Genomic DNA, 12660 nt, shown 5'->3' with positions numbered 1-12660 from the left:
ACTTTACGCGAATACCGTGCCGAAGTAGCGTCCGACCAGTTCTGGTCAAGGGACAAGAGGTGGAGCCGGTGACCAGCACAAAGATCCTAGGAGTGGTCGTGGACTCGGAACTTCGATTCCAACAGCATATCGCACGAGCGGCCACTGCAGGTCTTACTGCTGCAATGGCACTGAAACGACTGCGAGGGCTGTCACCATCTACCGCCCGCAGGCTGTTCGAAACAATGGTGGCGCCAGTAGTCGACTACGCATCGCCGGTGTGGATGTACAAGTGTAAAGGGCGACTTGCGGCTGCAGTAAATCGAGTACAAAGAATCGGAGCACAGGCAGTCACGGGCTGCTTCCGCACAGTAGCAAGAGAAGTGGCCGAAGCAGAGGCAAGCATGCGCACAGTCCAGCAACGACACGCAGCCAAAGCCGCGAGCACATGGGTCGATATCCTCTCGCTGCCTACGACCAATCCGCTGTCGAAACTCAGGGTTATACCGACCCGGAGGTTCCGCTCCCCGCTGCAACAGATGTCAACTACCTACAAGGTATCGACAAGAGGTATGGAGAGCATCGCGCCATACACAGTAGCACCGTGGCACCGGCGACTAGCAGCAGATGCGAAGGAAACGACAGAGGAAGCGGTGAACGCTGCCAAACAGAGCGCAGGTATCTGTGTCGCAACAAGCTCCTCGGCGAGGAACAACATTGTCGGCGCAGGAGTCGCAATACAAGACACCGAACGGGGAGAGCCCCCATCCACCGTCGTCTCGACTACAGTATCAGCAAGGACGGAGCACAACCCGTACACGGCGGCCTTGATAGCGTTGGCAGAAGGCCTTGCACAAATACCCCTATCTACCGTCTCGCGGAATATATATCTCTTCTCAGACAACCGAGCAGCACTACAGGCAGTATGCCGGCCTAGACAGCAGTCAGGACAGGAAACCATACAACAAATCTATAAGAGCGCGTGGGCCCTGCAGGGCCACAATACTGTCCGGTTGGCGTGGTGTCCCACTCCAGAGTTTGAGCTTGGCCAAAAAGCAAAAGAGGCGGCGAAAGCTGCAACGGAGCCAGGTCAAATACCACAGTCGACCCGGCCAGCAGCTAGATCGACTGCTATTAGCCACTTGAAAGCAGAAACGAGGAAAAGACGGCAGCCGATCGAAGGCGTAGGAAAGCATATACGACGAATCGACACCGCGATACCTGGTCCACATACACGGATGGTATACGATCGCCTCGGAAGCAAACAAGCGAGCGTGTTGGCACAGCTCCGGACCGGAATGTCACGACTGAATGGTTACCTTCACCGGATAGGAGCTGCAGAATCAGACCTGTGCGCATGCACGCAAGCAACTGAAACCGTCGAGCATTTCTTATTCCGGTGCCGTCTGTGGGATGATCTCCGACTACAGATGCTACAACATACAGACACTATGAGGGGCAACCTCTCCTTTTTTCTCGGAGGAAAGGCAGCATCAGACAACGAGAAGTGGAAACCGGCAATAGACGCAGTCCTGGCGACGATCCAGTTCGCTATGGCTACAGGCCGTCTCGAGAGCTCATCGTACCAACCTTCCCCTAGCCAGGTGACGGCCAACCGAGACACATAGAGGACACAACGCCACCAACCTTACACCTACTACTACTAACCGTTTCCCCCAACGCACCCTCGTACTATTAACAAGACACGCTTCACTCGCTGAAGATGGGACAGTGAACACTTGGAGGAGCGACTTCAAGAGAGCTTGTGCACACTAACCTAGTACGAGTTTCCGGCAACATAGGACAGAAGGAGCAGGAGAACTGAGATAGGACAAACCGAATGGGCTATTTGGAGTTCAGGAAAATTTCCGGAAGCAATGTGATGACGTAATATCCGTAGTGTGCCCTTTAGGTGCTTAGCGCCGGGCGGAATAAACTCCATCCATCCATCCATCCATCTACGTGATCGCCGACACCACCGCAGCATTCACTGCTCTTCATCGACGTGAACCGGTTTGTGACCCTCTCCACTCGACCCGTGCCGTTCTACTGTCATGAGGCCCACGAGCAGAGGATGGAATGGCAAGCCCTATGAGCCTTCGCCTTCATGACTTGCTGCTCGCCTCGCAGAAGGCCCTAGGGAATTCAGGGTTCCTAGAGAAGTCCCGTTGGGCGTCCCTAGAAATTCAGGATTCCTAGGAATTAGAAGTCCCTAGAAATTTAGGGTTCCTAGGAATGGGAAGTCCCTAGGAACTGGACGTCCCTACAAATTCAGAGTTCCTAGGAAAGGGAAGTCCCCTAAGAATTGAAATTAAGGTTCCTAGGAATGCAAATTCCCTAGGAATGGAAAGTCCCTAGGAATGGAAAGTCCCTAGGAATGGAAAGTCCCTAGAAACCCAGGCTCACTAGAAATTCAGGATCCCTAGGAATGGAAAGTCCCTAGGAACTCAGGATCCCTAGGAATGGAAAGTCCCTAGGAACTCAGGATCCCTAGGAATGGAAAGTCCCTAGGAACTCAGGGTTCCTAGAATCCAGAGTTCAATTTTTGTGGGGAATTCTAGTTCCTTTTTAATTTCAAGATTTTTAAAGAGCAGACTGCTATCGTCCTTAGAAAGAACATTCGACTTAAATTAATACCGCTTTGAGATTGGCGCTCGTCGCCGCCGCCGTCAAATACCCTCTCCCAACTGGCCAGCCGGGGTCGACTGCTCTGGGGTGATGAGCACAAATCGTGGACGAACTTTTCGCGGTCAACGCGGAGCCGCAGCGGCGCCACATTCAGTGAGGATCTTTCACTCCGGGAATATCGCCGAGGTTATGAGCAAAGAGACATGCTCCATTTGGTGTCTCCTTTCTCCATTGACTTCCGTCGCTCACACGGAAAGAAATCTCCGTCATCTCGCGAGGATGCTTTCACGCGGTTGCCTTAATACCTTGCCCACATTATGACAGTACGCGCATACGATCAGCGGATTCAGCCGTCGACCTTGCCATCGGTCCAAGTCGGAGTATGGTAAAGACCGGAACCTGACATCCTTTGCAAATGACTCAACCGCTTACTTGTACGGGCTTGGAGGGTGATAGGATACTCGTAGTGTCCGCACTACCAGCTTCACTAGCTGCCCTGGCTCGGCGGCGCTCAGATACTCATGCTGCCTATGAGGTTAGCGATGGCCTCGTTTTCCTCAACGGGGAACGGACCTGCAGCGCTTGTTCGATATCGCCCTCCTCCAAGCACCGGTGGAAGCCTTGCAATTGCGCTTCTAGTTCGTCGTGGTTGGGGTTCACATCGAGAGGAAATGAGAGAGCGAGGAAGACTTCGGCCATAGCATTAGAGTCCTGGAGGGGCTCTCTACGAGGAGCGATGAGACTGGCGCCGACGTTGGCTAGGGGGAGGTTAGGGCGGCTTTCCTATCTTCCACGGATCGACATTGTTACCGAGCTTGACTACACCCGTGCGGTTGAGCAGGATGTTTGGCATCGACACATCCCCATGAGAGATCCTCAGAGTGTGATGGAGATACGTGAGGCCGCGGAGCACCTGTTGCCAGTCAGCCAAACAGGCCCTCGAGCTCACCGGATGGACGCTCCTGCGAACAGATCGCGGCAATTTGCGAGTCCTTATGCTCGGGATTAATGGACCACGGGTCGATGTCCAGTAGGAACACTTGCTCGAGAGACACGTCCATTTCTTCGTAGACGAAGGAAACCACGCCCTCGTGATGGAACACTTGGAATAACGTGACGATGTTGTCGTGAATCGGCTTGGCGACATTTCGAATGGCCGGATTGGTAGCCAGCACTTCCTTTTTGATTACGTACAAGGCATCCGGTCGTTCGTTTGGTAGTTGTCTTCTCCGACTGAGGATGGTGGCGGCCCCGGCGGCTCCCTGATTGGACGCATATTCTACGCCCTCATAGATATCCCACCACGGTTTTCGGAAGAGGCACAGGCTGTGGTCGAGGGCGGTCTTCGTCGGCACGAGGAACTGATTGTGCGTCTGCAAATGCTTGTGAAGGGTCGGATCTGAACCGTGCAGATCGTTGTTTGCTTTGCGTTTAAGCACATTGGGTGCTGGACTTGGTGTGCCTGTCTGCAGGGCGGAGCATGAGGTGCCGCCGGATACCCCAAGCTTGCTATGCTGCGGTCCTGGAAAAACGTCCTTAAGCCTCGGAATGGATGCCATAAGTCCTCTGGTCCAGCCTCGACTGTTCGCCAGTTGCGCTTTATGTGCCACCTCATTCTCCCCGGGGTCGTTATCTCTATTTTTAGACCGTTCCTCAACGACCTTTCAAGCGAGTCGAGCAGGGCCCTTGGGTGTCGCAACGTCAATTCTTCGGCCAAAGTAATGTCCCTGTCCTTTTCTTCGTTCTTGATCAGCCTTGGCAGGTCGACAACTGTCAGCTGTGGCCGATTGGCCCAGAGATCTACATGCTGAGAACGTCGTGTGAAAGCGTCCTCGTCTTCCGTGCAACGTTACGCTATGCGGCGAACTAGAAAGCAAAAGATGCCGCCCCGGACAGGATCGTCCTGTTCAACATACACTAAGCTTTTCGAGGTTTCAAGCCGCTTAGGCTTGACTTTTTTCCTAGTATCTTGAATATTTAAGATGCTATCTTGGGAAGTTTGCGCAGGAAAGCCATAAGCATGTTTTGGCGAGCTCCCTCTATGTAAGTGTTGGATCTTATTATGAATTACTTGGCAGGAATTATATTCGTTCTTCTCTACTTACTGCCAGCAATACCATTAGTCCAAGGACAATAGATTCCGAATATAAAGATAAGTCACATCACAAGACCTAGTTATCTTTATGCAAATATCGCTACTATCTTTCGAAGAACGCCTTCCAATTCAGAAAAGACGGCTTGAGAGCATAGAGTGTCGACATATAAGTGTAGTGATCGAAGACGAGAACGGGCACGCACGGAAACAGTTCCTATAATCGATGGTTAATCTCACGGCGTAGCGCGAACAGTATATGCGTGATAATGTGAGCTGTACTGAGCGACCGCATCTGGCAACAGTTCCCGAGCTTTGACAAGTAGCAAGGATTGTGCCATGGTCGGGTTATGAGGTGGCGGAGGTTGAGCGGTATAAATCGTACACAGTACTGGACGCTCGACCCACGGCACATTACAAGGAGAACAGACGCGCTGACCCCGGGGTCAAGCACTCTTACAGGGCTCTGAGGTCAGGACAGGACTTCGATTGGCGGACAGTCCAGCGCTCGCCTTGACTCTCACCAGCTATTGCTGTCCGAGTCTGTCACTTGAGGTTCCTGAGAGGCGTCAAAACGCAAAATGCATGTGCAAGATGACTTTCAATGGCAGAACCCAGCTCCAGCCGACGAAAATCTGTCATCGTAGCACACTGCGCATGTAGTTCCACGACAGAATCTCAATGTGAGAATCTTTCGCGCACAAATTCCGTTGGGGCATTCGCATATAAGCTATCGTCCGAGAACATGTGCCTCCTCGATAAGATTGCTGGTGGGCGTAATGAGAATCGATTCAGCTGGTAAGCTGCCCTCGCCCAGATCTTTGTCGGCTGAGGAGCTCCGTCACTGCTACATTCGTCAAGTGGAGGTGATCTAAGTTACGCATTTACCAATACATATAAGTTAACACGTCTGACGTTAGTTACAGGACCGGATTCTCTTCACACCCCCATCCTTGCCGGAAACTGCCACACGAGCTCTGAACTTCTATCTTGACCAGCGACTGCAGACCGCCCAGAAAGCGTACAAATGATGTGAAATCGCCTTTCTGCATACTATTATGAATGAGAGTCAAATTGCGAAGGGATGGAGTATGGTGGCTTAGAAAGTGTTGCATCTCGGCTTGTTTGTATGACCATCCACGCAAATCAAGGTGGACAAGATGCGGAAAGGTGAGGTGCATCAAGATAATCCGGAAGTCAAGCAGACCCAGCCAGTCTGGACAGTGATCACCGTCGTTTTCTCGGAGCAAGTCGTCAGCATTGAGCACCAGATGCGTGAGGTTCAGCGCTGCTCCACGGAGCAGGGACAGGAGAGAAGGACTCGTCAGCCATCGTGCTGGCGCCGACCCTATCGCCAACGAAAGGCACAGCCGGCGGAGCGTGCGAGCGACAGTGCTGAACTCAGGGGCCTCCCAGTCCGAAATTTGGTTCAGGATATGCAGTGGCAATGATGAGTTTGACGAGGCAGTTACAGTTCGCTGATGCCGAGCGCTGCGCCCCACTGGGTTCGTCTTGTCAGGCCTTGGATCTGGATCACCAAACGCAAAACTCAAAATATCACTTTTTCCATGCTGTCCAAGGGAGCGGACCAGATGGGTAAGCGTGCCACCCTGGATGGGATCGTCTTGTCCCATATGCGCTAGGCTTTCGTCAGTGTCGAGCAGCCCCAGATCGACAGCGGCCCGATGTCCTAGGTATTGGAGGTGTTGCAGCTTGGGAAGCTTGCGGAGTAAAGCTATAAGCATGTTGTTGCGGAGTGCCTGGACATAGTCGTTGTACACGAGTGGCGTACAGTATGTTCGTTCTTCTTTGCTAATTGCTAGCAACAGCAATGGATCGAGGTCCTTAAACCCCGAGTATAAAGCCAAGGTACCCCAGAACTCCTGGTCATCTTTCCGCAGTTCTTGCCAGTCCTTCCTGTGAAGAACGCCTAGATATTCAGAGAAATCGGCCACAGAATGTGGACTGTCCACGTGTACGAGTGTAGTAATCGAAGACAAGAACGGCCACGAACATAGCACCCAGTGTAATCGATGGATGGCGTCCAGTCGCGGAGCCAATACCACGTGTGTGAGGAGGTGAGGTGTGCTGTGCCACTGGAGACTGCGGCACGTGAGCCGGCAAGCGCTGATATCCGCGCGCGAAGCCGATAGAAGACAGAGGATCTTGTGGAGAATGTTCGGGGGTAGAGAGGTGAGCCTCTTCGATCCGATAATCTCATCTTTTCCGGTAGAGAAAGATCTTTGGGGTTCCAGCGAAGACATAGCAATTCCAGACGCTCAGTTGCGACAGGTACGCTGTATGTAGGCCGGATCAGATTTTCGGAAGCTCGGAGAAGACCAAACTTAGGCGAGTTGTTAGTGTTGCAAACGACGCGAAAGGCCGCGTTGATGGGACAAGAGTACCTGTTGGCAGACGTAATTCCACGTAATCAAATCCGGCGTGATCTATCTGACAGCAGTTTCTGAGTCTTAATAAGTAGCAACGATTCTACCATAGTCAGACTATCAAGGGTGGAGGGCTAGCGATATGAATGATCGACGGTATCGTATGCTCGGCTCACAGCACATCGCAAGTAGAACAGGGGCCTTGACCCCCGGGGTCAAGCACTTTGACAAGGCTCTTAGGTCAGGACAGGACTTTGAATGGCGGGCAGCTCAGCACGCACCTTGACGAAACGTACTTCTATGTGGTGTCGTCGAAGGGCCACAGGCGCTGCTGCAACACAGGCCATAAATATTCACCGCTTCGCGACATGGACCTGATATTTTGCGGACGTGAAGGCACCATGACTCGTTTGGCACGTCGTCAGCCGGCCCGCACTCTTGGCATTCAAACACAGAAGACAAGCGCACAGCGGCTAACACCGCACAGGGCGAAACCAGCACGACAACCCATCGAATCGAGAAGAACGAGCAACAACAATACAAGAGATATGAGGGAGACAGAAGAAGGGGATGATTCAAAGCAACAGAAATCCCGTATTGCTCACGGTCTCGTGTGGACCCAGCTACCTCGGGAACCAAATGGTCACAGCCGAGCGCTGATCACGAGCGCGTGCTTGAAGCATCCGACGAGGACGGGCACCAAGTAGTGGAAGACTAAACGTTCCAGGACAAATCGAAGACCTTCTCAGACCCGGAAGAAGGAGAGCCATAGTAATGGCTCGAGCTGGCTCAAGAGCTGAAAGCGGTCGACGACGAGCTCCCTGGGTCGTGATGCTGGCTACAAGCTTCTACTGCTCAACAGTTTGTAGAGCCACGAGATCCAAATGGCAGTGGTACACGCAGCGGAAACACAAGAGCAAAGAAATATCGGGACATGCACCGCCTGGAGAGCATGCAAAATACAGACCATCCGTCCATTGATAAAGACGGCAGCGCGGTGACTGCGTCAGGATCCAGCCGTACAGACGCTACGACGGTCACTTCCCACCACAACAGTCACCACATATGGTCTGAATAGAATCTGCTTGCAGTTCATACATATATCTTCCAAGGCCCGCGACAACCTCACTGGTCAAATGCCTGGACAGAAGAGGATCACCTCAGCCGGGACTAGAACATGCGGCATGTTGATACGCTACCATTTGGTTTCACACATAGCGGGGTTCTCATGCCTAGTGACTCGGAGACTGGTCGAAGTTCATGCTCGGCCGCACAGGCTTTGAGTTCAGCAGTTTCAGCACGGGCGTTCGTGACGATGGAAGGCGCACAGCAATATGGAAGATCCTCTCCCGGTGCGCCTGTCCCGTCCGCAAAGTTTTGGCCAACGCTGAACATGGTATGCGACTGACAATCAACATGAGTGGCTCGACCTGCGACTTCGATCATGTACTCCGGGCCTAAATAGCTCTGGTCCACGCAGATAACATGATCTCGAGGGGCAGAATGGCCTTCGATACCTCTGCGGACGTTCATATCAGCTGATCGAACATACCAGGGGACTTGGACCACAAACCGTGCGATGCATGCTCTGTTCCCTGGAGAGTATGGTATCGACTCGTACCGGAACAGGAGCCGCAGTGGAGACACATCGCAGCTTGGGCTCTGCAGGTTGGTGACGCTGCCATCGCGCATAGCTGGTGAGGCAGCAGGGGCTCTGGACCTTTTATATTCGCAGCTCGCCCGCTTCCCTTCCTCCTTCCCTTTCTCTTCCTTTTCCAACCAGCTCCCCCACACAGCCTACCATCTCGCGCTCAAAAATGTCCAAACGGAAAGCTACCGCGACTTGCGCATCACGCTTTCAGAAGCGACTCCAGCTCCCCAACCGCGCAAACCCACGGTATACCAAGGATGCTGTCGCCGCGCTTTCCAAATGTCGCAACGTCTTGGTCATCGTGGGCGCAGGAATCTCGACGTCGGCGGGAATTCCGGACTTTCGCTCCTCTCGCGGCACCTTCATCAGACATGACTTGCGGCGTGCTTTCGATGCTTCCACGCTGCGATACTCCACAGACGCTCTCAAGGAGGCCATCAACTTCCTGGCCGCGCAGGGCGCACGCGCCGAACCAACACCTTTCCACGAGTTGCTGGGGAAATTGGACAGTCGGCTGCTTCGGCTCTACACTCAAAACATCGATGGGCTCGAAGCGGAAGTGGGGCTGGCTGATGGAAAGGTTGTACACCTCCATGGCTCGCTCAAGGAGATGGTGTGCACCATACGTCCATCTCATCTCCGCCCAACGGATACATCGGAGCTCTGGAGACCTTGTCTGGAGTGTGGAAAGGAACAAGACGAACGCAAAGCCCGTGGCCTGCGCCACCGCGGCTGCGGTGTCATGCGCCCACGTATTACGCTCTACCAGGAGAACACATTTGCGGACGCAGAGAGGGACATCGCCACTGTCATGGAACAGGACCTACGGCAACGCCCGGATGCACTGCTGGTGGCTGGCACTTCACTCAGTATCGACAGCCTTCGCAGATTCGTTGTGCGAGCCGCACGAGACATCTCTCGCAGAGGTGGACCAACTGTGTGGGTGTCTCACAATACTTGTCCAGTACCCCACATGACCTACCACCTGAATATGGACTGCGATGGCTTTGCCCAATCCATGTGAGCACTGCTGTACAACATGCCCCGATGTGAGCAGATCTCTGAAGACTTGAGAGACCAAGGAAGGACCCACTGTCAAACTCTGGGAGAAGTTGTAGAGAGAAGTTGAAAGAATTTCCGGGAGAGGACTCGACTGCGGGTGATGAAGATCAAGTGTGCATGATTTTGAGTAGCGCAGTGTATCTAGAATAAACAAAAAGAATCAACCACCTTAGTGCGGCACATGGGCTACGGTTGAGATGAGACCATTTCGCGAATCCAAGTCTTCGCGGCACACTCCTAAGGAAACGCGTTCAGTGAGGCGCGTAAGTGGTTGCCGTGTGTGCACTGTCGTAGATATGGGTTGATTGCGGTGAGGGTGTGTCGTTGCTGTGGTACCGGTGGCACACCATGTCTGCCTTCCGTTGCCCAGAACGTCATCACGTCTGCCTCAGGCAATTAATGGCGCTAGCCTCTCCAGCATGCTATAACCCTGACCACACATGCAATCTGAACTGAACCGGGTCTAGTACATGTTGGATTTCGATGCTGTATGAGCATTGATTGGCAGAATCATCACGCCTCGGTTGTGGGAACTAGGCACCGGCGTTCAGCCAGTAAGGTCCTGGCGGCCCGCGCCCGAAAGTCAGCTTGCGCGTTTGTTTACATGGATCGCCCTCTGCCAGTCCAACGACACATGGACCATGGAGGACGAGATTGCTACGCTGCGGGCAGAGCTTGCGGAAGCACAGCGCAAGCAGGAAGTTGCAGAGCGCGGGAGACAGGAAGAACAGCGGCGGCGAGAGGAAGAGCAGCGGCGGCGAGAGGAAGAGCAGCGGCGGCGAGAATATGCAGAACAAGTCGCCGCGACAGCCGTCAACCAGTCTCTTGCCGACTTTCTCGAAAGCTGTCATGCTCTGTGCAAAAAGATTCGCCCAGTTACCGACCCTTCGTCAGTCACCCGGGGCTCTACCACCGATTCGACCTCGAGGCTCTTCCCCCAAACGATCGCTCTCTGGGAAGACTTCAGCGAGCGACAGCAGCGCACCTGGGCCGTTCTGAGCAGCATTGCGGAACTATGGCAAGAGCCGCTCTACCCATCGATAGAGGCGTGCAAGTCTGTTGAGGGGTAGATCGACCCGATCGGGTCCGAAGACGATCTGCGATTCTTGCAACGGCTCACAGTAGAGAAAATGGTCAGAGATATGCACACTGCGCTTGTGCGAAACCACGAATCAGCCTCTAGCCTGCTGGGGCACGGCCAGATCTCGTTCGAGAACCAGGAGAGATTCCGAGCAGCGGAAATGGCTACATTGAGCGACACGATGGGGGAGCTGGCGATTCAGCGCAAGAGTGACCAGCCAAGGAGAAATACGCGAGCGGATCAATTCTGCGTGCTCTGGCGACAAGATGGAAGTGTCCGGCCGTTGATTGCAATCGAGTATAAAGCCCCGCACAAGCTAACCATCCAAGAGATTTGTACCGGGCTCCAGTCCGACATGCAGCCCGAGCGAGATGTAATCGACCAGGAAGGGGAGGGCTTCGTCTTCCTCTGCAGACGCCTGCTGGCCGCAGTGATCACACAATTATTCTCTTACATGATCGATAAATGTGTTCGCTATGGATATATCTGCACGGGAGAAGCATATATTTTCCTGCGGATCCCGGACGACCCCACAGCTGTTTACTTCAGTGTCAACATACCGAAGAACGACTACGAGGTAGACGCAGAGAGTCGTCTGGAACGAACGGCTGTCTCCCAGGTGTTTGCGTTCATCCAGCAAGCGCTCTCGGAAGACCAGCCCGGTCAGGCATGGATCGACGACGCAAAAGCCACGTTGAAAGGGTGGCAGGTGGAATTTGTCGATGTTCTTGCGACGATCCCGGAGACGGAGCGCAAGTCCAAAGAAGCCTCCGAATATCGACCCCGCGAGTGGCGGAAAGGCATGCGGCGCTCATCGATCCGTCTCCGTAGTCAATGTGGCGGACAGGGCACCGATGCGACATCCAAAAGCGACGATTCCGAGAGTGACGGTGCCGAACGGGCTGCGAGCCCCACTCCTGTAGCGCAAACGCGTTCGCGGACGGCGTAAAATTCGGCAACAAGGTGCACGAGAGGGCGCGGACAGCAGCAAGCCCCTCCTGGACGAGAGCAAGCTCGCACCCGCATCCAGAGTCGAGCATATTGTTCTCACAATTGCCTTCGCGGTCTCTGCCAAGGACTTCCGATAGACCCCTTTTGTCCGAACGCGATCGACCATGGGCCGAAGCACCTGTCGAAGAATTCGTTCCTTCGGCATGTCCGTCAACAACTTGCTACCGATCGCGGCAGTGCTGCCAACTGTTGTCCTCTCTTTATCCACGGTGCTCGGGGAGCATTGCTAAAACTTCGTCTGCACGTTGGAGGCTACACATTTGTCGCGAAAGGAATGGCAAATGCTCACAGGAGCTATCTCGGGCACGAGGCAACCGTATACGATCGACTGGAGAGCTTGCAAGGACGATACGTACCTGTGTGCTGTGGCACCGTGGAGCTCAAACTGCCCTACTATTACGATGGAGTCGAGCTGAGGCATCTACTGCTGCTGAGCTGGGCAGGGACCTCTCTGGCACAGCTCATGGTGCATGATGAATCCTTCGCCTCCATGAAGCCGTCATTTGACAAAAAAGTCAAAAAAGCGTACAAGGCCATCCAAGCGCTGCAGGTCCTGCACCATGACGCGGAGCCGAGGAATATGGTCTACGACGGCAAAACGGGGCAGCTCATGATCATCGACTTTGAACGAAGTGAAATTGTCCAACGACAGGCGCTCTGCGAGCTCTCTCCAAACCGCAAGCGCAAACGACCATCGAGCAAACAAAGGCGAAAGGAGACGTATTGGGAAGAGGTGGCCCGCGTCGCTCGCAACTTTCAGAAGGTCTGA

General features: G+C 53.8%; 4 protein-coding genes across 4 annotated transcripts; 3 read left to right on the top strand and 1 right to left on the bottom strand.

Moving 5' to 3' along the window:
- Positions 1-3035: 3035 nt before the first annotated feature.
- On the bottom strand, positions 3036-4166 carry CKM354_000631600 (uncharacterized protein; the record flags this gene model as incomplete). Its single annotated transcript, XM_044801626.1, has 3 exons — positions 3036-3131; positions 3181-3365; positions 3557-4166. The coding sequence occupies 3 exons, from the start codon at positions 4164-4166 to the stop codon at positions 3036-3038; spliced, it is 891 nt and encodes a 296-aa protein (XP_044657561.1).
- Positions 4167-8903: 4737 nt separating this feature from the next.
- Positions 8904-9761, top strand: CKM354_000631500 (uncharacterized protein; the record flags this gene model as incomplete). The annotated part of the gene is made up of 1 exon (XM_044801625.1): positions 8904-9761. One exon carries the CDS (start codon positions 8904-8906, stop codon positions 9759-9761), a length of 858 nt encoding a protein of 285 aa, XP_044657560.1.
- A 679-nt stretch (positions 9762-10440) lies between these two features.
- Positions 10441-11829, top strand: CKM354_000631400 (uncharacterized protein; the record flags this gene model as incomplete). The annotated part of the gene is made up of 2 exons (XM_044801624.1): positions 10441-10865; positions 10938-11829. 2 exons carry the CDS (start codon positions 10441-10443, stop codon positions 11827-11829), a joined length of 1317 nt encoding a protein of 438 aa, XP_044657559.1.
- Positions 11830-12165: 336 nt separating this feature from the next.
- CKM354_000631300 (uncharacterized protein) lies at positions 12166-12660 on the top strand (the record flags this gene model as incomplete). Its single annotated transcript, XM_044801623.1, has 1 exon — positions 12166-12660. The coding sequence occupies one exon, from the start codon at positions 12166-12168 to the stop codon at positions 12658-12660; it is 495 nt and encodes a 164-aa protein (XP_044657558.1).

Source organism: Cercospora kikuchii (assembly GCF_019650295.1).
Source record: "Cercospora kikuchii DNA, contig_00004, whole genome shotgun sequence".
In the NCBI taxonomy this organism is placed as follows: Eukaryota; Fungi; Ascomycota; class Dothideomycetes; order Mycosphaerellales; family Mycosphaerellaceae; genus Cercospora; species Cercospora kikuchii.
This window is presented reverse-complemented; position numbering and strand designations above follow the sequence as displayed.